General features: G+C 45.9%; 1 protein-coding gene across 32 annotated transcripts; it reads right to left on the bottom strand.

The window, feature by feature from the left end:
- Window positions 1–6,666: 6,666 nt before the first annotated feature.
- On the bottom strand, window positions 6,667–27,516 carry Slc43a3 (solute carrier family 43, member 3). Of its 32 annotated transcripts, none has more exons than XR_015682883.1 (14): window positions 27,282–27,516; window positions 26,302–26,646; window positions 25,840–25,969; window positions 23,687–23,733; window positions 20,969–21,045; window positions 20,573–20,781; window positions 17,297–17,436; window positions 15,969–16,066; window positions 13,906–14,130; window positions 13,567–13,686; window positions 9,671–9,857; window positions 8,995–9,109; window positions 7,332–7,562; window positions 6,667–7,291 (listed from the first exon to the last, which is right to left on the bottom strand). XR_015682883.1 is itself a non-coding variant. In NM_001107743.1 (14 exon segments), coding segments are annotated over 12 exon segments (1,512 nt in total). In that variant the 5' UTR covers window positions 26,483–26,646; window positions 27,292–27,462; the 3' UTR covers window positions 7,242–7,292; window positions 7,320–7,463.
- Window positions 27,517–27,870: the final 354 nt, after the last annotated feature.

Here is a 27,870-nt window from a genome sequence, read left to right as displayed (position 1 = left end):
CCCATAACTCCTAAGGAAATAGAAGCAGTCATTAAAGGTCTCCCAACCAAAAAGAGCCCAGGTCCAGACGGGTTTAGTGCAGAATTCTATCAAACCTTCATAGAAGACCTTATACCAATATTATCCAAACTATTCCACAAAATTGAAACAGATGGAGCCCTACCGAATTCCTTCTATGAAGCCACAATTACTCTTATACCTAAACCACACAAAGACCCAACAAAGAAAGAGAACTTCAGACCAATTTCCCTTATGAATATCGACGCAAAAATACTCAATAAAATTCTGGCAAACCGAATTCAAGAGCACATCAAAACAATCATCCACCATGATCAAGTAGGCTTCATCCCAGGCATGCAGGGATGGTTTAATATAAGGAAAACCATCAACGTGATCCATCATATAAACAAACTGAAAGAACAGAACCACATGATCATTTCATTAGATGCTGAGAAAGCATTTGACAAAATTCAACACCCCTTCATGATAAAAGTCCTGGAAAGAATAGGTATTCAAGGCCCATACCTAAACATAGTAAAAGCCATATACAGCAAACCAGTTGCTAACATTAAACTAAATGGAGAGAAACTTGAAGCAATCCCACTAAAATCAGGGACTAGACAAGGCTGCCCACTCTCTCCCTACTTATTCAATATAGTTCTTGAAGTTCTAGCCAGAGCAATCAGACAACAAAAGGAGATCAAGGGGATACAGATCGGAAAAGAAGAAGTCAAAATATCACTATTTGCAGATGACATGATAGTATATTTAAGTGATCCCAAAAGTTCCACCAGAGAACTACTAAAGCTGATAAACAACTTCAGCAAAGTGGCTGGGTATAAAATTAACTCAAATAAATCAGTTGCCTTCCTCTATACAAAAGAGAAACAAGCCGAGAAAGAAATTAGAGAAACGACACCCTTCATAATAGACCCAAATAATATAAAGTACCTCGGTGTGACTTTAACCAAGCAAGTAAAAGATCTGTACAATAAGAACTTCAAGACACTGAGGAAAGAAATTGAAGAAGACCTCAGAAGATGGAAAGATCTCCCATGCTCATGGATTGGCAGGATTAATATAGTAAAAATGGCCATTTTACCAAAAGCAATCTACAGATTCAATGCAATCCCCATCAAAATACCAATCCAATTCTTCAAAGAGTTAGACAGAACAATTTGCAAATTCATCTGGAATAACAAAAAACCCAGGATAGCTAAAGCTATCCTCAACAATAAGAGGACTTCAGGGGGAATCACTATCCCTGAACTCAAGCAGTATTACAGAGCAATAGTGATAAAAACTGCATGGTATTGGTACAGAGACAGACAGATAGACCAATGGAATAGAATTGAAGACCCAGAAATGAACCCACACACCTATGGTCACTTGATTTTTGACAAAGGAGCCAAAACCATCCAATGGAAAAAAGATAGCATTTTCAGCAAATGGTGCTGGTTCAACTGGAGGTCAACATGTAGAAGAATGCAGATCGATCCATGCTTATCACCCTGTACAAAGCTTAAGTCCAAGTGGATCAAGGACCTCCACATCAAACCAGACACACTCAAACTAATAGAAGAAAAACTAGGGAAGCATCTGGAACACATGGGCACTGGAAAAAATTTCCTGAACAAAACACCAATGGCTTATGCTCTAAGATCAAGAATCGACAAATGGGATCTCATAAAACTGCAAAGCTTCTGTAAGGCAAAGGACACTGTGGTTAGGACAAAACGGCAACCAACAGATTGGGAAAAGATCTTTACCAATCCTATAACAGATAGAGGCCTTATATCCAAAATATACAAAGAACTCAAGAAGTTAGACCGCAGGGAAACAAATAACCCTATTAAAAAATGGGGTTCAGAGCTAAACAAAGAATTCACAGCTGAGGAATGCCGAATGGCTGAGAAACACCTAAAGAAATGTTCAACATCTTTAGTCATAAGGGAAATGCAAATCAAAACAACCCTGAGATTTCACCTCACACCAGTGAGAATGGCTAAGATCAAAAACTCAGGTGACAGCAGATGCTGGCGAGGATGTGGAGAAAGAGGAACACTCCTCCATTGTTGGTGGGATTGCAGACTGGTAAAACCATTCTGGAAATCAGTCTGGAGGTTCCTCAGAAAATTGGACATTGAACTGCCTGAGGATCCAGCCATACCTCTCTTGGGCATATACCCAAAAGATGCCTCAACATATAAAAGAGACACGTGCTCCACTATGTTCATCGCAGCCTTATTTATAATAGCCAGAAACTGGAAAGAACCCAGATGCCCTTCAACAGAGGAATGGATACAGAAAATGTGGTACATCTACACAATGGAATATTACTCAGCTATCAAAAACAACGAGTTTATGAAATTCGTAGGCAAATGGTTGGAACTGGAAAATATCATCCTGAGTGAGCTAACCCACTCACAGAAAGACATACATGGTATGCACTCATTGATAAGTGGCTATTAGCCCAAATGCTTGAATTACCCTAGATCCCTAGAACAAAGGAAACTCAAGACGGATGATCAAAATGTGAATGCTTCACTCCTTCTTTAAATGAGGAAAAAGAATACCCTTGGCAGGGAAGGGAGAGGCAAAGATTAAAACAGAGACTGAAGGAACACCCATTCAGAGCCTGCCCCACAGGTGGCCCATACATATACAGCCACCCAATTAGACAAGATGGATGAAGCAAAGAAGTGCAGACTGACAGGAGCCGGATGTAGATCGCTCCTGAGAGACACAGCCAGAATACAGCAAATACAGAGGCGAATGCCAGCAGCAAACCACTGAACTGAGAATAGGTCCCCCGTTGAAGGAATCAGAGAAAGAACTGGAAGAGCTTGAAGGTGCTCGAGACCCCAAAAGTACAACAATGTCAAGCAACCAGAGCTTCCAGGGACTAAGCCACTACCTAAAGACTATACATGGACTGACCCTGGACTCTGTCCCCATAGGTAGCAATGAATATCCTAGTAAGAGCACCAGTGGAAGGGGAAGCCCTGGGTCCTGCTAAGACTGAACCCCCAGTGAACTAGACTATGCGGGGAGGGTGGCAATGGGGGGAGGTTTGGGAGGGGAACACCCATAAGGAAGGGGAGGGGGGAGGGTGATGTTTGTCCGGAAACCGGGAAAGGGAATAACACTTGAAATGTATATAAGAAATACTCAAGTTAATAAAAAAAAAAAAAATGCAGCCCAAAAAGTCAGAAGTTTAGAAATGCTGTCTCACCCCTAAGAAGCCCTAAATACCTCAAATTCCAGACCCTGCTCTCTGCCTGTAAGTAAAAGGTCACATTTCCTGAGCCTGCTCTCCCAGAAACTAGATAAAAGGACTTAAGATAAGGCCCTTAAATATGCGATTCCCGACCTAATAAAGATAACAGAAAGCTTCTCCCAGGAACTAGCAGACCATAAAGTTAGATTAAAATCTTAGAGAACAACCTTGAGAAGCAGGTACTCCTAGGAACTAGCAGACCATACCATAAAGTTAAGCAATCTTGAGAGACAGGAAGCTTCTCCTTGTGATTTTCCAATGATGCCATCCCTGCCCCCTTGGGTTGTGGCTTCTTCCTTTAAATACCCCTTCTCCCAGCTACTGGTCTTTGAACTCCTGTGCCCCTGTGTGGGATACGAGTCTCGACCCCAGTGCACTGGTTCCTATCAATAAACCTCATGTAAATTACAGCAAAAAAAAAAAAAAAGAAAATGAAAGCTCTGTTGTGTATATTCACTATCCCCATAGCACATCCATTTCAAGTATAAAACTCAGAGCCATCACCTCCCTCAATTTTTATTATGTATGATGTATTTTTCTGGTGTTGTTTTGTGTTCTGTGTTTTGAGACAGAGTCTCTCTATGTAGCTTAGCCTGGCTGTTCGGGAATTATGTAGACCAAGCTGTCATCAAACTCACATAGATCTGTCTGCTTCTTGGGGCTAGAATTAAAGGAACACATGATCATGACTGCTCTAACATTTATTTGGTTGGTTGGTTGGTTGGTTGGTTAGTTAGTTAGTTAGTTAGTTAGTTAGTTTTTTCAAGACAGGGTTTTTCTGTGTAACAGCCTTGGCTCTCCTGGACTCACAGTTAGTTAGTTAGTTAGTTAGTTAGTTAGTTAGTTAGTTAGTTAGTTAGTTTTTTCAAGACAGGGTTTTTCTGTGTAACAGCCTTGGCTCTCCTGGACTCACTTGGTAGACCAGCTGGCTTCGAACTCACAGAAATCTACCTGCCTTTGCCTCTTGAGTGCTAAGATTAAAGGTGTGCACCACTACTCCTAGCTTTACTCCAATGATTTTTTTAATTCCATGTCCACAGACAACTACTAGTAGGTATTCTGCATATGTGCATATTCAGGAATTAATATGTAAATGGTGTTCTCTCTCATTGGCTTTCTCACTTAGCATAATCTTTTAAGTTCCTCAACATTATGTATGGCATGAGTTATTATTTTGTTGGTTTTTATTACCAAGTAATATTCCATGGTGTGAGTATGTTTTATTTGCTCACTTCACATTGATAGACCTTAGATGTCTTTGGAGCTTTATCATGTTGACTGTAATGTTAACTGTGTTTGTCACAGTAGCTTCTATGGGCCATGCATTTGACCTAATTCCTATCTCTAGCAACAACCCAGGGAGACAAGTCTCTTTCTCCCATAATAATGAAGGACATAAGATGTAGGGGTGAAGTTGTCATCTTAGGTCATATAGACAAATGGCAGAGCTGGGATTCCCAGTGGATCACACTTCACCCTAATCCTTCCTCCCTGGTATTCTTGTTTCCTTCCAATTGGCAATGAGGCTGGAACAAGGGGGAAAAAAATCTATTCATCCAATGGCCATCTATGTACTGACTAGTTTTACATTGACTTGACACAGGCTAATCAACTGAAGGAAGGGAACTTCAAATGCTTCCACAAGATCCAGCTGAAGGGCATTTTCTTCATTAGTGATTGATGGAAGAGAGCCCAACCTATTGGAGGTGGTGCCACCCCTGGGTTGGTGGTCTTTGGTTCTATAAGGAGGCCGAGCAAACCATGATGAGCAAGCCAGTAAGCAGCATCCCTCCATAGCCTCTTCATCAACTCCTGCCTCTAGGTTCCTGCTCCATTTGAGTTCCTGTCCTACCTCCCTTCAACTTCCTTTTCCTCCTCAACTTGCTTTTGATCATAGTGTTTCATCACAGCAACAGTAACCTGAGGAAGAATCTCTATAACCTTTAAGTGACAGCCTGTACACAGCAAGCACTCCAACAGGAGCAACTCAGACACTGCCTCCCACACCCACAGTTTTGTTGCCTGAGGCAAGCAGTCTGGTGTTGGTCACCAAGGAAGGTGTGACCAAGTGTTGGGACTCTATGCTGCTGAAAAGCCTAAGGAAGAATTTCTAGCAATGTCAACACAGTAGGTTCCCAAGCAGAGAAAACTGACTGCCTACACAGAGGAATCAGCAAACATGGACAGAGACCAGGGCCCTTGGTCCACAGAATAGGCTGTGCTCCCCTGAGAATGAAAGGGGAGGAGGCAAGATTGAGGGATCACACTGCAGGGAGCCTTGAAGGACAGACTGAAACTTAGCAATTGTCTTGTGAGCCTTTAGATTAGTAGTTCTCGACCTGTGGGTCTCAACCCTTTTGAGGAACACATATCAGATATCCTGCTTATCAGACATTTATAATATGATCCATAATCTTAGAATAATTACAATCATAAAGTACCAAAAATAATTTTAAGGTTGGGGGGGTCACCACAACATGAACTGTATTAAGGGGTCACAGCCTAAGAAAGGTTGGGAACACTGCTCTAGATGCTTCTAAGAAGAGTAACAAGGTCAAATCCATGCCTTTGAACTCTGGTATCTATCTTCAGACCCACGTACCTAGACTCCTTGGAATAATTCTTTTAGCACCCCACCAGAAGAAAGAGAAGCTGTGTATTTACTCATCCCTACCTACATCCCCAGCACCCAAGGCAGCACCTGATGCCTTGTAAAGGCACAGAGAACAGTTGCTGAATGACTGTATGGATTAATGAATCTATCAGCTGACCCTCTCTCTTCCTGTTACCTTTTCCCCCTTTTGCTAGGTAGACTAAAACAACCGGAATGTTCTGGACTCTGCCATCTTGCCCACCTCCATCTCTCTACTTGCTCTTCTCACACCTGGTCCTGAGTCAATAAAGAAGTGGCACTCGGGGTTGGGGATTTAGCTCAGCGGTAGAGCGCTTGCCTAGCAAACGCAAGGCCCTGGGTTCAGTCCCCAGCTCCGAAAAAAAAAAAAAGAAATGGCACTCATGACTCCCACCTTTGGGGACAGGAATGAAACTACCCCTTGCAGGTGAGATATCAGGGGCTGCTGACAGAACTGAGATTTATCTATGGACCATCTGAATAAAACTAGTCCCACAAATCAGGCAAATAGGGTATTGACTGAGATTGAAGGGTATAGAGAGGGAAGGGCTCGGAGAGTTCATATCTGATGAACTTGTCCCACAGGACAGGAGCTTGTCCCACCTGTGTGCCCCAATTCTGTGTCAGGCTGCCATGCTACTCCTCTCCACCTCCGTCCTGCACCCAGTCCCCAAAGGTGACACCTCCCTGCGAGCACACACATGCACTTGTGCAAGCACATGCACATACAAATTCAAAGAGGTAGAAGCAGTAGTTGCCTTAAACATAGAGGCTTTATTATTGTATAAAATTATTACCTAAAGAAGTCATTTATGCAATGTGTAAGGATGTTTTGTCTGCATATATGTCTGTGCACAAGCATGTAGTGCCTATGGAGGGACTGCAGTTACAGTTTGTGAGCCACTATGTGGGTGCTGCTAAAAAATCATACCCAGTTCCTCTGGAAGAGTAGCCAGTGCTCTTAAGAGTTAAACCATCTCTCAAGCCCCAAGCTAATTATATATAAAAAAGTGCCCTAAGTCAATAAATATCCCTCTTCCTGAAGAGGAGATACTGCTCACACGTAGGGTATGGAGAGGTGTCCAAAATCTTTGTGGCTAGCCAGTTAGTTGTTTCCTAAGTCCTTTGGGATAGCATGACTCTGTGACATATCTCCCTGTCCCTTGCAGGGAGCTCTGCTGTGGCCCCGTGCAGGGATTAACTTTCTGCTCCCAAACTAAGAATTCACATAGAGCTTTGCTATGGGTTGGTATGAAGGCTAGCTACTTGGCCACTGAAATTCTCTTCTTGGTAATCAAAAGTCCTGGATGACCTTTTTATGCCTTGTTTTTTGTTTCTGGTGGTGGTGGTGGTTGTTGTTGCTGCTGCTGCTGCTGCTGCTGCTGCTGCTGCTGCTGCTGCTGCTGCTGCTGCTGCTGCTGTTGTTTAAGGAAAACTATGGCTGCCTATGACAGTTCTCCTAGGTAGGCAGTCTTTGTGGACACTGCATCATCAAAGTCGACTAAAGAGCAAGAAAGGCATCTTCAAGGCTAGAGAGTGAGGGCTTCTGGGCTAGGCGTCCACTGATGGTTTTGTCTTCTCAACACGGCACTCACGGTACACCAGAAAGGGATGGACCAATGTCAGAAAAATGGCAAGCCCCATCGACACCTGAGGAAACAGGAAAGAGGGGCCACTCCAGCAACTCTGAGCTGCACCCATCACCAACAGAAGAAACTACTTGGTCCTTCAACAAAGTCCCACTTGGTCTATTTTCCACCTAGATACTAAGGTAACTGTAGGACTTTTGGTTTATTTTCATAATTTTCTTTCTTTCTTGAGGCAGGCTCAGGCTGAGCTCGAAAGTCTAATCTGTCTCCCAAGTGCTGGAATTCTAGGCATATACCACCCTACATGACTTAGTCAGTGCTCACAATTGAACTCGGCCTCGTGTGTGCTTACCAAGCCCTCTACTAATAAGCCACCTGCCAGCCCCATTCCATTCCATGACTGAGGAAGCAATGGCCTAGTGGGACCAGTGACCACCTATGAGAAGCTGGGGAAGCAACTGTTAGATTACATCTAGATGTTAAGTTAGGGCTCCTGACGCCTTAAGCATAGCCTTGTTCCTTCTAGTGACAGACTTATATACTTGCTTTTCACTTTGAGCTTTTAAAAAATTACTTCATTTGTGTGTGTGTGTGTGTGTGTGTGTGTGTGTGTGTGGTGTGTGTGTGTGTGTGTGTGTGTGTGTGTGTGTGTGTGTGTGTGTGTGTTTCCAAGTGTCATGGAACATATGCGGAGGTCAGAGAACAACTTGTAACCTCTGGGTCTTTCCTTCCACCATGGGTCCTAGGGATCCAACTGAAGTTTCCTGATTTGGCAGCAAGCACCCTACCCTCTGAGCCACCTCTCCATCCTGATGATCTCTTTTTAATGAGACAAACAGATTCATCAGGGACCAGAACACTGACTCCCGAATGCAGAGACCTCTATGCTTTAACTCACCATGACTCTGAGTATCTGAGTTTGAAAGTCATTTAATCTCTTTGGTCCTCAATTTACCCCCAAAATTGGAGAGCCCTGACTACCTACTAGGGCTGGCCCATTATCATCTACTGAGTATGGGCCCCAGGGATGAAAGTATGAAGCTCCTGCCCTCAGACAAAGGTAGTATATGCCCTAGTCTCAGGTAGAAGTCAGGGTTAGCCTGCACTAACTGAAAGTAGGGAACCCTTTTGCTTGAAATTCTGAGAGGATTTTTGCATCTTATTCTGGAGTAATACATTTGTCCATTCTCACAAACTATTTTTCTCCAGACCTATGAAAAGCCCAGGCTTTCTGGGAAGTGATACCAGGTTAATTCTATGACCTTAGAAAGCCCCAGCTTGAGCCAGGCTTCTGTCTGGGACGCTAATTTCAGAAGTGAAACCCTGAATATTTCCTTTTTGTGCTGCAGAAGCCTCTAACACGTCCAGGCCTCCTGAGACATCTTAGGGCGCCCCCTGCTGGGGCCCCATGCAGTAGGTCCAGCCTGGGTAACCTTTATAGTCAAGGGCCCACACACATGTTTGGCCAGGAATAGGCCCTGCGAGGTACTCACATATACAGCTTTGCTCTCCGGGGAGACTTTGAACAGGGGGAACTGCAACAGAGACACAATAGCCGACAAGGCCATCACCAGACCAAAGAGCTTTCCAAAATGCTCTGAGGGAAAACTTCAGGAGAGAAAGATAGAGGTTTCAGTGAGTTTTACAGATACCCTCCTTCAGTCCCCCCACAACTACTCCCGCTCCAAGCGGGAATCTGGTGTTCAAGAAAATTTATCAGCCAGCTCTCCTGTCATAGGCCTGCCCTTCACCCACCTGTGCAAGCCCTTCCTTCTCCCACTCTACTCAGTTCTTCTACGCACTAGACACAGAGAAGATACTATACTGGGCCCTGTAAGAACTGAAGGGACCCAGGCCTAGGCTGTGTCTAGGAAGGTCTTAAGGAAAAGACTGTTGCAGGTGCTGTCAAAAGAAGCAAGAATGCAGTGCCAAGGACACAAAGATGACTCTGGGAGAGTGAGAACACAAGTGGATAGTGGAGGGAAATAAGAATTTCCCAGACAATCCCCCTGGACAGAGGCTCTGGTGTGGGAATGCTCCATCCTCCCCACCTGGACTCATACCCAGCCATGGCCCTTCTAAAGGTACCCTCACCTTCAGGCCCATCTCACCCCACAATTTCTTCATTTGCCAGCCCATTTTCCTTTCCTTTCCCTGAAGCTTACTTACGCCAGTGTGAGGAAGGCGGCATTGCACCCGTACAGAAAGGAGCGGCTGACCACTTGCAGGATGAAGGTGGCGTACTGGAGCTCTATGACAGGAATGGAGGCACACAGAGTAAAGCCCAGGGACAGGAGAGACGTCAGGGCCAGCGAAGGCACCATGGAGCAGAGAGCCACAGCCTCAGAGGACAAACCTGGTCCAGAAGGAAAGAGAGGTGCCTGTAAGTACACCCAAGGGAGAGCAGGAACTAGGGAAACAGAACCAGGTCATATCTCAATACCAACTCCTCCGTGTTAATAACTGTCCTCCTACATGTCAATCAAATGTGTCCAATCTTCTCAGTTCCACATGGCTTCCTAACTCAGAGATGCAGTGGCCTCTCATCAGGCTCCACACCCACTGTTGTCCCCTGTAACCTAGAATCGGGAATGATGGTGATAATGATGACTGTTTATACAGAACTGGTTTATACATTGATGATTGCCATATTTTAAAGTAAGACAATAAAGAAAGGAGGAAATAAAGGAAAACAAGAAGCAAAGGAGGAACTCGTTTCCCACTTTTGCTTTTGAGGAAATGTTAACTGCTTAACTTGTGAGTGTTTTCAACAGAATTCAAAGAAGCAATCTCAAAATGTCAGGAACAGAGAGAAACAAGAAATGAGACCGAACTGTGTCCAGAAAGACTCGTGTGTACGTGTGCAGCTTGTGTACATGTGTGAGTATGCATGTGGGTCACTGAAGCAAAAGAAAGATGACATGGGAGTGCAGAAATAGCTCCTATGAGACAGGATGACACAAAGGCAGGAAGGGAGACTATTCGGGGGAGTGTGGGGACCAGCAGGAGGGAGGGATGAATAAGAATGGTAGATATTGAACACATACAATGCCATTGTATACATATACAGTGTATATGAAAGTAAGAAATGCCAAGAAGCCCACCACCCGCCATGAGAACTTTAAAAATTAATTTTAAAAGGATGAGCATACAAAGAGAGAGAGAACAACAAACCTGAAGTCTCTAAATATTGTTTTCCACTAGAGACCCAAGACTGGTTAGAGAAATGGCCAGTTTCAAGTTTGGTGCAGGGAAATGTCCAGTTAAACAGACCCAAACCTTTCTTGCACTAGATGGCAAGGGCACTGACCAAAACTGAGTCGTGTCTGAGAGTCCCACATTTTAAGACTGGTAAAGTTTCTGGTGGCCAAAGATGGATCAATGGAAGCCTGAAGAAGAATGGCGAGGCCCGTGAGATGGCTCAGCAGGAAACGGTGCCTGTCACCAGCCTGACAACCTGTTTTCCATTGCTGGGGTCCACACAGTAGGAGGAAAAAACTGAGCCCCATGCGTTGTCCTTTGAACTTTGCAGGCACACACCCACCTACATAGTAGCATATGCCTTATATACCTTTAACCTCAGCACTGAGGAAGCAGAACACAGCCAGCCTGGTCATAGTGAGTTCTAGGCCAGCCAGGGATACATAGTGAGAGCCAGGCCAAAAATAAAAATCCCACAAATAGTTAGGGCCAGATTGCAGTTAAGAGGAAGAGCATTTGCAGAACACATGAGAAGCCCAGAGCCCCATCTCCAGCACTGAAGAGGAAGGCAGAACAGAATGGGACCACGTCAGATACACTGTACAACTTAAATGTTTTTCAAACAAAGCAATCTTCCCTCCAAAAAAAAAAAAAATCATATAAGATCCTATCTCGTGGTATACACATATGAAATTCTTGAAAATAAGGTTGTTTTAAAAAAAACCCATAAAGTTTTAAAAACTCAGACACAAAATAAGACCATTGAACCTCCGCTGGACTCTAAAGACAGTAGTGCCACTTGTCTCTGGTGGGATGTGCAGCTACTGTGTCACCCTGAAATGGTTAAGCAGAGGAGGAAGGCAAGCGTTTACTTCAGGGTAAAGAAACAGTGCGAAAAGCTGCGTCTTCTGGAGGCATTGTAGCTGCTAAAAGCCAGAGGAAAGATGACAATAGCACCCTAATCAAATCATGGGTCTCAAATTGATCACAGTGGTTGCAAAATCGTTAGCTGCTGAGGCTGGTGGGAAGCTTTCTAATGGATGGATCAGACTAAGTTCTAAAGCAACTGATCCGTCTCAGTGTCGTAACAGGGAAGGCTGTGAATAGCAGGGGGCTGTGAAGGAACCAGAGAGGCCACAGCTACTCCATTTCTACTTACTCTTGCCAAAAAAAGGGGGGGGGGTTCCTCCAAGCTTTGAATCTGCCTATTTACAGGAAATGCCCAATCAAAAGAACTCATTCATGAAATACCCAAAAGATGCCAAATCCAAATGTGGGAAATCTGACAGGAAAAATATCCCACTTTCTTCAACAAATAAACAAGAGGAGGTTCACTGACATAAACTGTGAAGGAAGGGAATTGGGGCTGCGGATATAACTCAGTAGCAAAGAATTTGCTTAGCATGCATGAGACCCAAGTATCTATTCCCGGTACCAGAAAAGAGGAGGGAGGAAAAAGTCTGTTTGCTGAGTATGGTAGTAAGCCTTACCACTTAGGAAGTGACAGCAGAAAAATCAGAAGTTCAAGGCCATCCTAAACTACAAAGTAAACTCAAGGCCAGTCTTGGATATGTAGTAACGTGAAGGCTAGCCTAAATTAGATGAGACCCTGTCTTAAACAAATAATAAAAACGAAGATATAAAGGACACATTAACTGTATGGAGATGCTGAACAAAACAGTCAGGAAACAATGTACTAAGGTCAACCGGGGAGATGTGAAAGGCAGTTAGTTGCATATTGGAAAATATTAAGAATGAATGGGGATTTTCATGGTGATATTGATTGAACGGAGACTGTTTTTATTAAGGAGAAGGGTGAGGTATTTACACGTACATGTAGTGCACAGCCTAAACTTGGTGTAAAACTCCTGTAGCAGGGTTCAGGTGCAGAGAGCTGAGAGGAGGACGGAGACAAAGCAAACAGTAACCAGTGCTCCCTCCTTTTCTCCCTTATGTCCCAGCTCACATAGGGTGAAATATCCCAGCATCCTTCTGCTCTGCCAACCACACCCAAGGAGCACGTTCTAACTCCAAGGTACAGGGAGTAGCCTGAAGCCTTCTTATGCTCTCTCCTGTTTTCTCCTCAACTCTCTCAAACTCTGCCCTTTGATTAGCTTGAATCACTCACAGAAAGGATCCAGATTCCTGAATACCTATCTCTTGTCAGCTCTGTCATGCCATTGTGGTCTTCAGACACGACCAGGCTCTTCCCCTCCCTTCTCTGTCTTTTCACTCCGTGAAGAAGCCTTCCCTGACAACAACCCTGCCTCACCCAGAAGAGGTAATATATACGCCCTTCTTGGTGTCCACAGTCTGCTGTCCCTTCAGCTGCATGCTCACAGAGGCTCTGTGACTCACAGTCGAGCTATATCCAGAAAACCCCATCGGAAGCCAAAAATACCAGCAAGTTGAAAATGCATTTAACATACTTAGGGGTATTATGGCTCTGTACACTAGCTAAAACATTTCACATCAGCTGGACAAAGCCACCCAACAGGAAGTCCAGTATCTAATAAAGCATTGGCTATGTCATGTGATTTGTCAACAACGAAAATAGGAAAACAGAATGGCTGTGTGGGTGTGACTCTGCCTGGTCATGGACTCCAGCACTCCGTCAGTAGCAGGCCATCTGTACTTTATGGACTGTTACTATGTCTAGATTAGTACAGCTTAAGAAGACAAGACTGACCTGTCTCCTCCACTGTTAAATCCCCATGGGTTTGCTACCATGGCTGACACAAAATGTATGACCAAGGCTTGAATGGATAGATGGGCCAGTCAGGGAGAAAGGGAAAAGGCAAAGAGTGGGCGACTGTGGAAGTCTATGAAGATCTCTCCTCCTGGCTCCCCGATCCCAGGCTTACCTGTCCTTTTGGCTTCCTTCTGATACTTCTGTTTAAGGCAGTCCATGAGTAAGCCGTTCCAGGGGGCACACAGCACGCCAAAAAATTGGGTGATGGCAAAGGCATTTGTGTAGGCACTGACTTGTGAAGGCACAAAAAATAGAGAGGGGTGGGGTGAGAAGAAATTTCCAGGCTATTCACAAGAGAAGACTCTCCCACCCTTGCCTTCTCTAGCCCTCCTCCCCAGACCCTCAAAAACGGCTCTGGAATCCATAGCTTTGCTCACAGCATTCGTGAGTCTCTTAGGGCCTTAGGTTCCTACTTGAGACTTCCCGAAAGACTCCTCTGAAGCCCACATACCTTTCACACTATCCTCACCAGCCAACTTGGTGAGGAGAGAGTTGAGAGTACCAATGAAGAGGTAATGCCACAACTGTATGATGGACAGCCACACCACATGCAAGATGAATCGGCGAGAGAACACGCAGCGTCGGAAGGAGTGCTGCTGCTGCTGCTGCTGCTGCTGCTGCTGCTGCTGCTGCTGCTGCTGCTGCTGCTGCTGCTGCTGCTCTGGTCCAGAGTTCTCTGATAGGGAAGGGAGGGACGAGGCATAAACGACACGGAAAGAGGAAGGGTTGGATGGGCCCAGGGCCCCTAACAAGACAGCCACAGGCCTAAGCTCACTGTCCTCCACTCTTGTCTTCTATGAGCCAGCTAAAACTCCCCCATCCCCTCCACCATGCTTCGTCATCTTGTCCTTCCACCTTCGATGGATCTCCTCCTGTTCCTGGGTATCTTGAAATCTGATCTTGTCTCTCACAGCCTGCTCGGGTACTTCTTTTTTTAAGATTGATTGATTGATTGATTGATTCTATAAACACACCAGAAGAGGGCATCAGATCTCATTACAGAGGGTTGTGGGATTTCAACTCAGGACCTCTGGAAGAGCAGTCAGTACTCTTAACCACTGAGCCATCTCTCCAGCCCGTCAATGACACTTCTTGCTGTAGTACTTTTCTGATCGTTCTCAGCCAAGATGGCGAAATGAAAAACGAGGAGAATGTTGGGACAGAGTGAAGGTTAAGATGGACAGCTATGGGGTTGGGGATTTAGCTCAGTGGTAGAGCGCTTGCCTTGCAAGCGCAAGGCCCTGGGTTCGGTCCTCAGCTCCAGAAAAAAAAAAAAAGATGGACAGCTGTTCTAGTCTACTCTGTGTCCCCTACCTTTCTTTTGGTCCCAGAATCCCTCATTTCCTTAGGACTCCCTTGTTCTCTCTGGTCCAATTGGGACCATGAATTAAATATTCTGTTCCTCATGCAGTTGACCAATTAACCGTTCTCCCTAACTAGGTACTGGCTAAGAGTTTAATATACAGGAATGCTCAGAGACAGCCTGGTTCCACCATTCTGTAGCCTGGTTCACTTTCCTCTTGATTGTGTGAGTCTTCCACAGCCCTCTTACTCTTTTTATTGTTTGAGACAGGGTTTTATGTAGCCCAGGCTGGCCTGGAGCTCACTGTGTAGCTAAGGTTGACATGGAATCTCCTTTCCATCATGCCGATGTACACAGTGCTGGGATTGAACCCAAGCCGTTGCATATGCTAGCATGGGCTCTGCTGACTGAGCTACAACCCTGGCCCCTATTCTTTTTTTTTTTAACAAATAAATTTTATTGTGTGTATTTAAAGCACACAACATGCTGTCATCGGGTACATATAGATAGTAAAATGGTTACCATAGCAAAGCAAATTAACATATCCATCACCTCACTTTGTTGCCCATTTTTTTTGTGTGTGCCAAGAACAGCTAAAATCTGCTCATATAGAGAAAAAAAAATCTCTCAGATACAATGTAATTCTATTAACTGCCCTGCTCTGGAAACTGCTTTCTCCTGCCCAGCTGCTACTTCTGCCCTATGACCTGTCTCCCTCCAACCCCTCCCTCCTCCTCCTATTTTTACTTTCTACTGTAGCTAACAATGGTTTATAATATTCATAAGCAAATACCCAGAGCAGACAGAGGAGAGAAAGGAGGAAGTGATTGGAGATGGTACGGATGGGAAGAGGTCAGAGCCAAGAGACATAAAGAAATGGAGACACGGGTGCCAACCTTGCTGCCCTTGAATCCCAGGAGAGGTTGAGACCACAGTGTAGAGATCAGGGCCATGGAAGATAGATTTCAGTGTGAGGAGAGCTGTGTATGTGGTGGAAAAGGTAAAAAAAAAAAAGAGGCACTGAAAACACACAAAGACCCTGCCCTTTCTGGGCCACCTCTCAAGTAAGGGGATTGAAGAAATGCTTCTGGGCTCTTTCCTTGCATGGCCTGGCCTCATTCTGAACCTCTGGGATGACTTCTTGGGGTTAAAAGCCACCAAGGCATGGGGCTGCCAGTGTCTGCAGGGGACGTGGGTAAAGCGGAACTCACCTTCCTTTGGTGACTGACATTCCCTTGACTGCAACTCCTTGGTCTCATGTTCAGCTGCCTCATTCTCTTCCTTCCTGGTACAGAACCTGGAGCACAAGCTGTGGAAACAGAAGCCCTGACACTCAGTCCCACACTATGAGCTTGACCAGAACACGACCAGAAAACAGCGAGAGCAGAGGATCCTGTGTGCTTCACACAGAATCACTTTTGAACAACCTTGACGGCCAAGTGGCAACCTAGGCCAACTAAATCAGAATGTCTATTGGCTAATAGCCAGGTCTCCATGTTTCCGTTTTATTTTCTATTGTAATGATCTGATTGATTCTGATAGACAAGTTTGGGGTATCCTAGAAATATGGAAGAAGAGAAGAGGTCTTTGTTACAAGTCTTGGCTCTGGACGTTCCCGTGTGGCTCCAGCTTTACCCCTCAGAGCCTCATCTTCACAGATGAGAAATGAAGGCGTGGCTATCAGTACTCGGCCGTCAGTGCATGGCTACCAGTGGGAAATGAGACCGCGAGAATGAACTCAAAGAGCACATGGGGTACAACAAACAGCAAGGGAGCAGCAAATGAGGATGCCCCCTAGGCTCCCTACAACTGACAGCCAGTGTGACCATGGCACCCCACCTCCTCTGACTCCAATCCTTGGCAATGGGACTCTGCCCATTTCGCATCATCATCTAGGCTAGACATGAGAACTGCTTCAGCCAAGATGATGTAGCACACAAGTGACACATCCATTCCAAGTCAAAGCCTCAAAGAACCGCGTGCGTTTCTGCCCCCTCTCTGAACCCCAGAACCACTATGTGCTCATACCCAAGCCTGTGCCATAGACATCCCTGCTATTCCAAACCCAATGTAAGTGAGGGCCTGGCAGAGCAGCCAGCTCCCTGCTAACACATCAGATGATCGGAGGCAGAAGTGATAAGATCATCCAAGTCTGGCTCAGATGTAAGAAATAAGTTCTTAGGAGCTGGAGAGACGGCTCAGCCGTTAAGAGGACTCTCTGCTCTTTCAGAGGAGCCAGGCTTGGTTCCCAGTATCCATAGTGGCTTACACCTATCTGTAACTCTAGCTCTAGGAGACCTGTCACCCTTCTCTGACCTCCATGGACACCAACGGTATACATGGGCATTTTCCCAGGCAAAACACTCATGCACAAAAACAAAATAAGCTAATCTTTAAAAAAAAAAAAGGAGGAAAATAAGAAATGCCTGGCATGCTCGTTATGCAGCATTAGCTAACCAATACACTCTTCTCCTATAGCAGGGTTAGTCTTTCCTTTTCCTACCTCAGATCAGATGGGACATTGGCCAATCATGCTTACCCATAGCTATAGTTGGGAGGCAGTGGGTAGGGGATATGTCCCCGAGGCATCAGAAGGAAAGTACGCCCAACATGCCAGGCACTGCAGACAGACAGGAAGATGAAGGAGTGCCTGAGGCTGATTCCCTGCTCATAAAGAAGCTGTGGAGAAAAGAACAATACATCAGGATAACACGGTCCTTACAGGAGCATTTCAGACCACAGTCAAAAGTGCAGACAGAGCTGCAGAGACGGCTCAGTGGTTAAGAGCACTGACTGCTCTTCCAGAGGTCCTGAGTTCAAATCCCAGCAACCACATGGTGGCTCACAGCCATCTGTGATGGGATCTGGTGCCCTCTTTCAGTGTGTCTGAAGACAGCTTACAGAATATAATAAATAAAACTTTAAAAAAAAAAAGTGTGGAGAGAAACCAAAGCGTCTGTGGGCAGATGAATGAATGAGCAAAATGCAGTATCTCCAGTGACACGTGGCTTTTACAAAAGGAAGAATATCATGGCACACACACGCTACAGATGAACCTTGAGAACACGGAATCAAATGAAGATAGCCAGCCCCCGAAAGACAACTTTTGTCTTTTTCTACTTACAAGAGACTCCTAGGATGCTCAAACTCAAGACAAGTATCATGGCAATTGCCAGAGGCTGCAAATGGGCAGAAGAAATGAGGAACGTGTGTTCAATGGATACAGGGTTCCAATGTTATAATGTGGAATTTTCTCCAGATGGGTGATGGTGCTGGTTGCTCAGTATCACAAATGTACCTAATCTATACACTTAAAAAATGGTTATGGGCTGGCAAAATGGCTCAGTGGGTGAAGTCGCTTGCTGCCAAGCCCGATGATCTAAGTTCAACACCTACAACCCATATGGTGGATGGACTCCCTTGAGTTAGCTGTCTTCTGACTTCCACAGACAAGCTGTGGCACATGCACATGTGTGCGCGCGTGCGAACACACACACACACACACACACACACACACACACACACACACACCCTACACCAATAGATAATTTGTAAAAGTTTGACAGTAAATTTTAGACTATATGTATTTTATCACATGTGTAAAGCGTAGGAGCAGAAGCTGAAAGTCACATTTCTGAAAGTTTCAGCATAGCTTCCTGCCTGCCCTCCCAGATCCTCATGTCCCTACACCCAGAGCCTAGCAAGCAGCAGGGTGCCATCTTGTCACGTGCCCTTACAATCCTGTGCGGCCTCCACAAATCTTTTTTGCTTAATGTTATTTCCTCCCAATAGCAAGAAGTCCTTTTGGGCAACTCTTCAGACAAGAGGTCAGCTTACAAAACACATCTGTGGGAAGCTACAGAGGGATCCTCCCTTGTGTTCTCCAGGGCGACTCACACAACAAAAGAAACCTCTAAATTCCTCAACTTCCAGGTTAGAAACCACAAGTTGAGACAAACCTCTTCCTTTTACAGAGGATGACAGTGAGGTCTGGAGAGGCGAGATGACCACACAGGAAGCAACTAAGTCCTATAAACTAAGAATCCCACTCCTGCTCCAGCCCCTTCCTTCCCCCTTCAAAAAGAAGGAGATGCATCCAGGTAAGCTTTACCAGGTAAGGGGATGGGAACCTGGAAAATGGCTCTTGGGCTACCAGCAAAGGGTCTGAAGAGCCTCAGAGACTCAGAAGTTCTTGCTGAGGTGCTCATGGGACTAAGGGTTCATGAGCCCATGGGTAGCCTAACAAAAGCCCAGAGAGAATTCCAGGTTGGACAATTCAGGGACAACCATTCTGTTGCTCCTGTTGACAGTCCTTGGGTTCCAGCTGGTTGCCTCACAATCAAAGTGGGGTTGCTACAGTGTCACCTATTACACCTTCCTTCCCACTGCAATCTTCAAAGAGGAAGAACAGAGACAGGGAGGGAAGAATGCTTTTGGTGTTGCAACTAGGTCTTGGGTAGGTCAGGTAGGTTTCAAGCTCACTGTATAATATAAAATGATCCTGACTTTCTGGTCTTCCTGCCGCCATCTCCCCAGTGCTGAGATTAAAGGTGTGTTACCAAGCTTGCTTGTGCAGTGCTGGGACCTGAACCCAAGGCTTTGTGCTTGTGAGACAGGCATTCTAACAACTGAGCTAGCCCCCAACCTAAAGGTTCTCTTCTACTCTGCTTTTGAAAACCCTCCTTCAGGGTTGACACATCCCCTAAAGTTCTACACCATACACCTATTTTATCTCATTGCAAGGATATGACATGCCTGCCTCTACCTGTCAGTAGTAGAGACAGGGTTTGCCATTGTTAGCTTAGACCAACCAGAAATCATCCTGTGGGTTAGGCAAGGCACTAACCAGATAAAACTGTTAGCACTGACTTAAACACTAAAATCATTAACCAAGCCAGGTATGGTGACCTCTGCCTCTAACCTCAGCACTGGAGAGCCTAAGACAAAGGGATTGAGAGTTTGAGGCGAGCCTGGGCTACAAGATACCAGCCTGCCCTACACAGGCAGATGCTGTCTCAAAAAACAACTTAACTGAAGCTAGGCGCCAAGACACGTATCTGTAATCTCAGCACTCGGAAGGCTAAGGAAGAACGATCATAAGTTTGAGAACACACTGGACTACATGGTGAGTCTTGGGCCAGCTTAAGAGGCCTTGTCTTAAATGATAATAACAATTAACTTAATAAAAAAACAAAACCATTAGCAGAGTGGTTGTTAATGGGCTTCTAATATCCTTGCCAACAGTTTGTTCTCCTAATACTCTCAACCAGCCCTTGGGAGAGATAGAAAGGCCCTGTGTAGTCTCTAAGGCCCTCGCTAGCCTTTCCTACCCACTTCCCCAAGGTGGAAACACACGTCAGCAAATGCTAATTTTACAGAGTTCCCCATTTCTGTATATCCCTGACCCAAGTATGTCATGCTGTCATCTTCCTCCTCCACTGAGCAGAGTATAGGCTTAGTGTAAAGAGAGGGCTCAGTGGTCACAAGCTCATCTCTAGAGAGAAACAGGCCTAATGCAGGTTCAAATGCCAGTTACCAGGGCAGAACCTCTGACAGGCACCATGATCTCCCTAACACTCAGGTGTGCCACCTGAGGAATGTGCCCACCTCCAGGACTGGCAGAAGTCATGCAGGGTTCACAGGCCAAGCGATTGGAATTAATAAGGGCTCAAGTGTTCAATAAATGTTAAGTTAGTATTGTGTATGTGAAAGCGTACGGAGGCCAGAGAATGGCCTTAAATATCATTCGTCAGGAGAGAGTGGCCTCGAGATTTGCCTGTTTGCAGCACTCCACACTGGGATTACAAACTCACACCGGACACTCAGCCTTTTCACACGGATTCTGGGAATCTAACTCGGGTGGTTGTGTTCACACAGTAGGCACTTTACAGAGTGGGTTATCCCCTCAGCTCCAGCTTCTGGCATTCCTACTTTAATGATGAGGAACACTGCTGAGGAGGAGTCAAATGCTCCATTGTAGAAGGTGATAATGGTTGAACGGTGTTTGCCAAAGAGATTCCCAATCTGGAGAAGACAAGACAAACTTAGCTGACTTAGTTATTCATGAAACAATTTTACCCTCCTCTGCACCCACACGTGTGCCCTCTTGCACCCCAATTCCTTCTATTTTGCTCTTGGTCAACCCCTCTGGAAAGCCCCCTTATGTCTGGCCCTCCCTCAGCTGCCTGGGATAAGGGAAGGGAGCTCACACCTGTAGGTTGGTGATGAGGAACAGGATTCCTCCCACTGCAAGCATAGGCATGGCCAGGAAGAGCAACATGGCAGTGTCTGGAACCATAAAAATCACAGGAATGAGTGGTGACTGCATTGGAACCCAAAGCCCCGGAAGCTGTCCTCTCTCCTCCAGAAGGCTCCAGCTCCCATCAGCCCCAAGACAGTAGCACTTGCAGCCCACTTCACCAGCCTGCTGGTGTCCTTGAAGGGCCTTAGGTCAAGAGACTCTCCAATGATGCCTTCTCATGTGTCCTGAGGCCCCCTTCTCCTTACCAAAGGTGGTTGTGGATCTGCAGTAGCCCACAAATGCCTGCTCCATCACCATGGGAGAAGAGGAATCTGGAGTCAGTCCCCAAATCCAGCCTCAAAATCACTGCATCGCCATGAGCATGAGCTACCTTCTGAATCAGCCTCACTCTCCTCACCCGATGAACAGAAACGAGAAACTCTACCCTGCTTTACCGGAGCACTGTAACGACTGAGAAAGAAATGCCTGTGGCCCTTCCCTGTGGTTGTGAGATTGTGAGCACTGCCTTGTGGCACGTCATTGGAAATGCTGCACGAGTGAGCGTGCTCCAGGTTCTAAGCAAAACAAGGCCAAACAAGCAAGCAAAACTTGCATGCAAGCAACAGGCCTCCTAAGTGCCGGATAATCTCCAAATGACTCTAAATCACTGAGAGTAGTCTTAAAAAGGAGCAATTTTGTACCAGGTAATTCAATGCTTATTGGTGTATTAGGCCAGTTCTAGATCCTCTATTGTTCCTGCATTTTATTTGTGTGTATGTTACATATATGTGTATGTGGTATGTATGTATATGTGTGCATGTGCGTTATATATATGTGTGTGTGTATGTGTGGTATATATATATGTGTGTGTGCATGTGTAGATATGTGGTGTGTGTGTGTGTGTGTTATGTATGTATATGTATGTGTGTCTGTGTGTCTGGGTGCAAAGGCATATGTGTGAAGGCCAAAGGACAACTTGTGGGAGTTGGGTCTTTTCTACCATGTGGGTTCTGGGAATCAAACTCAGGCCATCAGACCTGGTGGCAAGTTACCACTAAGACATCTTGGCAACCTCTTAATCTCCTCTTCAGTAACTACTGTTCGATGCCTAGAGAAGCTATGGAGATGATTTTAGAGATGAGTCACACTATTTGCCATTCACTCTCTGTCATTTACAAATGTACATCTCTCCTAATGAGCTAAAGATTGGAGATCAGCTTCGCAATAAAATCTTCCTAGCGTCAATACTTTTCCCAAAACAAGTCCTGTTTTATGGAGGGAGAGGGACTTTTGCTCAACAGGTGTGGTGATGTGGAGCGGAATGGCCTTCATAGGCCCATAAATTTGAATGCTTGGTCATTAGAGAGTGGTGCTACTTGACAGGGACTAGGAGGTATGGCCTTGTTGGAGTAGTGTGGCCGTGTTGGAAGTGTGTCACTTAGGAGTGGGCTTTGAGATTTCAGAAGCCTAAGCTTCTAAGGCCTCCCCCCTACCCTTTCCTGACTGTGGATCCAGTTGTAGAACTTTCAGTTATCTCTCCAGTACGATATCTCCCTGTGCCAACACTCTTCCCACCATGCTGATAATGGACTAACCCTCTAAAACAGTAAGCCAGCCCAAACGCTTTCTTTTATAAGAGACGCCTTGGTCACGTGTCTCTTCCCACCAATATGACATTGACTAAGAGAGCTGGGTGTTGTGTTGGCTTAGTCAGTAAAGAATTTGCCCTGCAAGCGTGAAGATCTGTGACCAGCAAGTCTAGCCTAACCAGCACAAAGCGAGTAAACTAGACACAAAGCAAGAGATGCTGACTCAAAGCCACAAGAAACCTGAGGGGACTAAGGTAGACTTCTGGCTTCTCCATAGATGTAAGTAAGCCACACAGTCTATAGGCACACTCGAGAGAGAGCACACATCAACACATATACATAAGCAAATAGTAATATAAAGAAGTAATGGGATTCTTGCTCAAAATTCACAAATGTAAATAGATAAATAAATAAATAAATAAATAAATAAATAGGCTTATTGCTCAACTCTTAAAAACATGACTTCATGAGATTTGTTTGGACCAAAACACCAAGTCCCTGGGTTCGCTGAACACAAGTGGAACCTCCTTCATGAAGTCAGCTGGCTCTGATACAGCTATTACACAACAGATCTATTTTCTTATTTCTCAACCCCTAAAATTAAGCCACCCAATATTCCCCTGGGGAGGAATGTTGCAAGTCACCTCTTGGTCAATTTAACCTCCTGCTTCTAGGTCTGCTTCCCTCATATTTATTCATGGCCTTAGGTAAGTCATTAAACTAGCCCCTGCTCACCCACATCTCCTCTCCTCTCATCTTATCTCCCCTGGGCTTTCACCCCCACATAACAAAAGAAAGAAAAACAGGCGAGTCAGGAATGCCCAGACTTTTATAGGAATCACTGGAAGCAAATTTTTGCATGCAACAGGGCTGTTGGTTTTGATTCTGCTGAGAGATTATTTTCAAAATTATCATGCATGTTACAAAAAGAACCACAGGAGAACATTTTAATACTATATAGATACAGTTCTTTCTTCCGTAGGATAAATTTTTCACAGACAATGTGGCTCTATGAAACTATCATGGGCCCTTTGCCTTCTGTACCTGGCCCATCCATCCCCTCCCCAATTGTCCCTCCCTCCCAGCTGTCTGCCCTCACCTGCAGAGGTGAACGCAATGATGAGTGTGGCGCAGGTGTAGAAAAATCTGAAATACAGAAGCATCCAATTAAAAGAAGAAACGTGAGGACCGAGTAGGAGTCGGCTCAGCAGACATCCAACACTAGCTAGAATTTGACAGCACTGTGAGCCAGGGAACTCCATGGGTACAGCCACTTCTGAGAGGTCAGCATCCAAGAAATCCTGAAAGACTGAGAGGTAGTCCTGACCCCACAACTAGGACGCGTGATAGCAAATGTTAGTGGTAAACTTGATGAGAAACTAGAATCACCTGGGCAATGGGTTGATTACATTAACTGACACGGGAAGTCTCATCTGGACTTGAGTGGAACTATTCAGATGGCAGAGGATCCTGGACTGTATAAAACGTGAGCTCAGCACCTCCCCCACCCCCACCCCCACCCCATCTTCTGTGTGACTTCAGATGCAATGTGAACAGCTCCCTCAGGCTCCTGCTGCCGGGATGTCCTACTATGATGGACCAGAACCAGGAGCCTTGAGAAGGCTTCCTCCCTTAAGTTGCTTTTCTTTTGGTATTTTATCTCAGTAACAAGAAAGTAAGTAGAGTCCAGAGTCTAAGGCTAAACTGGGAAATCTTGGCTAAAGAGCTCAATTGGTGTGTAAAAGACTCAGGAATACAGTAGGAACTGCACAGACCCTCTTGTCCTGAGGCCAATCCCTGAGGAAAGACCACCTCGTCCAGATGCCTAATCTGCAAATGAAAACCTTGAATTCTAATTTCTCCTCCACGTAGGACTTTGGACAAGGTGCTGCCTTTCTCTGGCCTTGGTAGCCTTTTCTGGAAAAGGAAAGCATTAGTTGACATCCAACCAAGAATAGCTGTGAATTTCAACTAAGAGAATCATAAACTCAGTAAAAAGAAAAGTTATCAAGGTGTGTGTGTGTGTGTGTTGAGAGTTCAGGTTGGTGTCACAATGTGAGAAGGGTTGGACGTGCCTAGATCACAGTGATCTAGATTCCAAACTCAAAAGTCGTAGAGTTCCCAGCTTGGGGTGTGGCTTCGAAGTTGTGGGGATTTGAATGAATATGCCACCCACAGGCTCACACATTCCTATAACCGCTTTCCAGTTGGTGGGGAGGACTCGGAGGCGTGGCCTTGTTTGAGGAGGTGTGTACTGGGGCTGTGTTGTCATCACTACTGTACTCTCAGCTCCTGCTTGTGGATCCAGATGTGCAGCCTGAAGGCCAAACCTGCCTTACGCCATCATAGGCTCGGGAAGCACAGGCTCGATTTAATGTTTCCTTTTGTAAGTTGCCTTGTTCATATATATATATATATGAACATAACATATATATATATATATATATATATATATATATATATATATTATCGCAGCAACAGAATAGTCACCAACACAGAAGTAGACACTTGCCTGGCTTTCATGTAGCAAAAGTGGTACTAGAAAGCAGAAACTCAAAGGACATGGCATGGAGAAGAAGGAACAATGGAAATCAACATCCAAGCTTATGTCTAGCTTATTCTCCCCAAAGCTTAAATGTAAGGGACTTGCTTTACCGTCTGTCTACTTTCCTATCCTTCTGTCAGCTCACCACATATATACTCCCGCTATGGGCTGTATCGAGCCTTAGCAGACCCCTGCTTATCAGTGAACCTGGCCACGGGCATTATCGTAATCAGGAGGCAACAGAACCCTGGAAAAGAACAGGAGGTCTCTGACTCATGCAAGAGACACCCAAGTTGCAAGAGCCTCCAGTGTAATCAGAGAAACCTGAAATTCTACCATTGGGTGGGACTACTCAGAAAATGGAAAGCAAGAGAGAATGAAGGCAGAGCTTCAGTCACCTAGATGTGGGGCCCTGCCGGAAATGAGACTGGGGATTCCAGGGACAAGGAAAACAGACAGTACCGACTGTACATTTTGTCAATCTTGAAACTCTGGCCTCTCAGGAAGTTGAGTATGTAACAGGATAAGACACTACCAACTACAGGGGAAGGTGGAAAGGAAGGGAAGCCCAGCATGAGGGAAGAGGGTGGAGCTACCCAAGGGTCCACAGACTGTGACCCAACTGCCAGGGCAGGGTTTCCCTTCAAGCCAGACTGCAGCCTAAACACTCCCCTAGCTTCTGCCCAGGCTGGGGGCTCTGGACTTACATGGCTAACAGGCGGGCCACAGCAGTCTTGAAGCGGTCAAAGATGTAGCCAGTGGGGAAGGTCATAAAGTTGTTCATGAAGGATGCCAGGGTGAAGATGAGGGAGAACTTCTCATCCTGAGCTTTGAGGTCTGGGAAAGAAAAGTTCTTAGGAACCCTGATTATGTAAGGCTGAATCAGAATCACCCCAACCTTTAGGATAGTTCCCAAACTGGATTCCCCACTACCTTGAACAACTTTGCTGACCAGAAAACTAGCAACTTGTATTAGAATGTATTGGTGTCCTTTAAAAGCTGGTAGGTACTTCCTTCCTTGATAGCCTCCACACAGAGGGGAAGGGGGCAGACAGTCCGTCCCTCCCCCATAGAAAGGCTGGCAGGGTAAGGATGGGAGACCTCCCTTTTCTTTCTCAACTCCCAGGAACCAGGCATAGCTTCCTTTAAAAAGGCAGCTTTGTCCTTACCAGGGAGGCCTGTTGCATTGCCCCCGAGCACGCAGTCCTGTTCACAGGGCTTTAAAAAGTAGTTTTCTGCTTTGAACACAAACAACAGTGAGGTCCAGCCAAAGAGGACACCAGCAAAACCGATGCATTCCAGCAGCCCAGTCAAGAAGGTGGCCAAGTAAAGGGGCAGCTGGCTCGCCATGGTCTGAGGTGAAGTGGGTCCACAAATCCTATCCTGAACTTCAGAGACTACTGGTAGTGGTGTGTAGGAAATTTCCTTTGGCAAGCACTCGACTTCAATGAGCCCTCTTGTTCCAACTGTCTCTGGGTTGAGCAAGAAATGCCGTGGATCGGTTTGTCTGGATCCTGTTGAAAACAAGGCAGAAGCAGCCTGGTACAGGAAGCTTGTGAAAAAAGACAGCTGAGGGGAAAGGGGTCCTCAGGAGAGGCCGTGATGCTTTGGGAAGTAAAAACTTTCATACATGACCAGGGAATGTGGCTTAGCCATAGATTATCCACAGTTCATTCCCAAACATGGAAAAACAAAAACAACACCCACCCCACCACCACCGACCAAAATACTGTTCAGACATCCTTTCATTCACAGCATCTGCGAAACTACCCATGGCTAAGAAGATAAGGCAGGCCTCAATGACAGCACATGCCATACCTGCCTAGTGTTTGGGAACATCACAAGCAGAGGTAGGAACCCCAGAGAACCGCCCCCGCACCCCCCCACTTGAAAGTCTGAATACAGTCCACCAAAAGACAGTCACCCTGAGCCATTTGAAGGCCTTGGGGGACCTTGCACCTGACCACACACGAATGCTCGGTCTATAGCTGGAACTCTTCAGTGCAACAGAGTGAAACAAAGAAATTCTGAAGGTTTGTTTTTTTGGGAACTTGCCCCAGGGTCGCATAGCTACTTGGTCACTATGAAAAATATCCCAACAAGAGCCTTGTCTAGGACCACAATTCCATCCCCCGCTCCCTCTACCGACATTCACTAACTTCCACCAGGCCATAGGTCGCGCTCCAGCCCGCGGCCACTCTCTCCCAGATCGCTGTCTCTGTAGTCCCACCGCCACCAAGCCACCGTCTTCCACTATGACCCGGCAGCCCAGAGCCGCTCGGTCCGGATCTGCCCGGCCCGACCCAGCAGAACTCGGCTAGACCCCGCCCGGTGTCCTACCCAGTCCTACCCGCGTGTTCTAAGCTCGCAGGTTCCCGCGCCTCGACCGGGTTTCCCGCCCCCCACCCCACCCCCACCCCACCCCCACCCACCGCTCTCATCGCCCCTCCCAGTCCTCTGCCTCCTCCCGCTTGCCGCCTCCTTCTCGCCCCTTCCCGCAAGGGCTTGGGGACCGCCCGGTTTCCATTGCTTCCTTCTTAAAACAACAAAAACAAAAACAAAAACAAAACCCTCTTCTTTCTTCCTATCCGAACAGCTGTCTAGGATTCGAACAGGGTTTTTTTGCTCTCTTTTGACTGACTTTAAGCCTTAGGTAATCCTGCCTGAATGGCCCTAACCAAGCTAGTTTTAAAACAGTTCCAGGCGGTGGTCCAGTCATAGAGATCAAAGGCAACTGA

Source organism: Rattus norvegicus, chromosome 3 (genome assembly GCF_021556685.1).
Source record: "Rattus norvegicus strain SHRSP/BbbUtx chromosome 3, alternate assembly SHRSP_T2T, whole genome shotgun sequence".
In the NCBI taxonomy this organism is placed as follows: Eukaryota; Metazoa; Chordata; class Mammalia; order Rodentia; family Muridae; genus Rattus; species Rattus norvegicus.
Note: the sequence above shows the minus strand (reverse complement) of the source record. Positions and strands in the feature narration are given on the sequence as shown.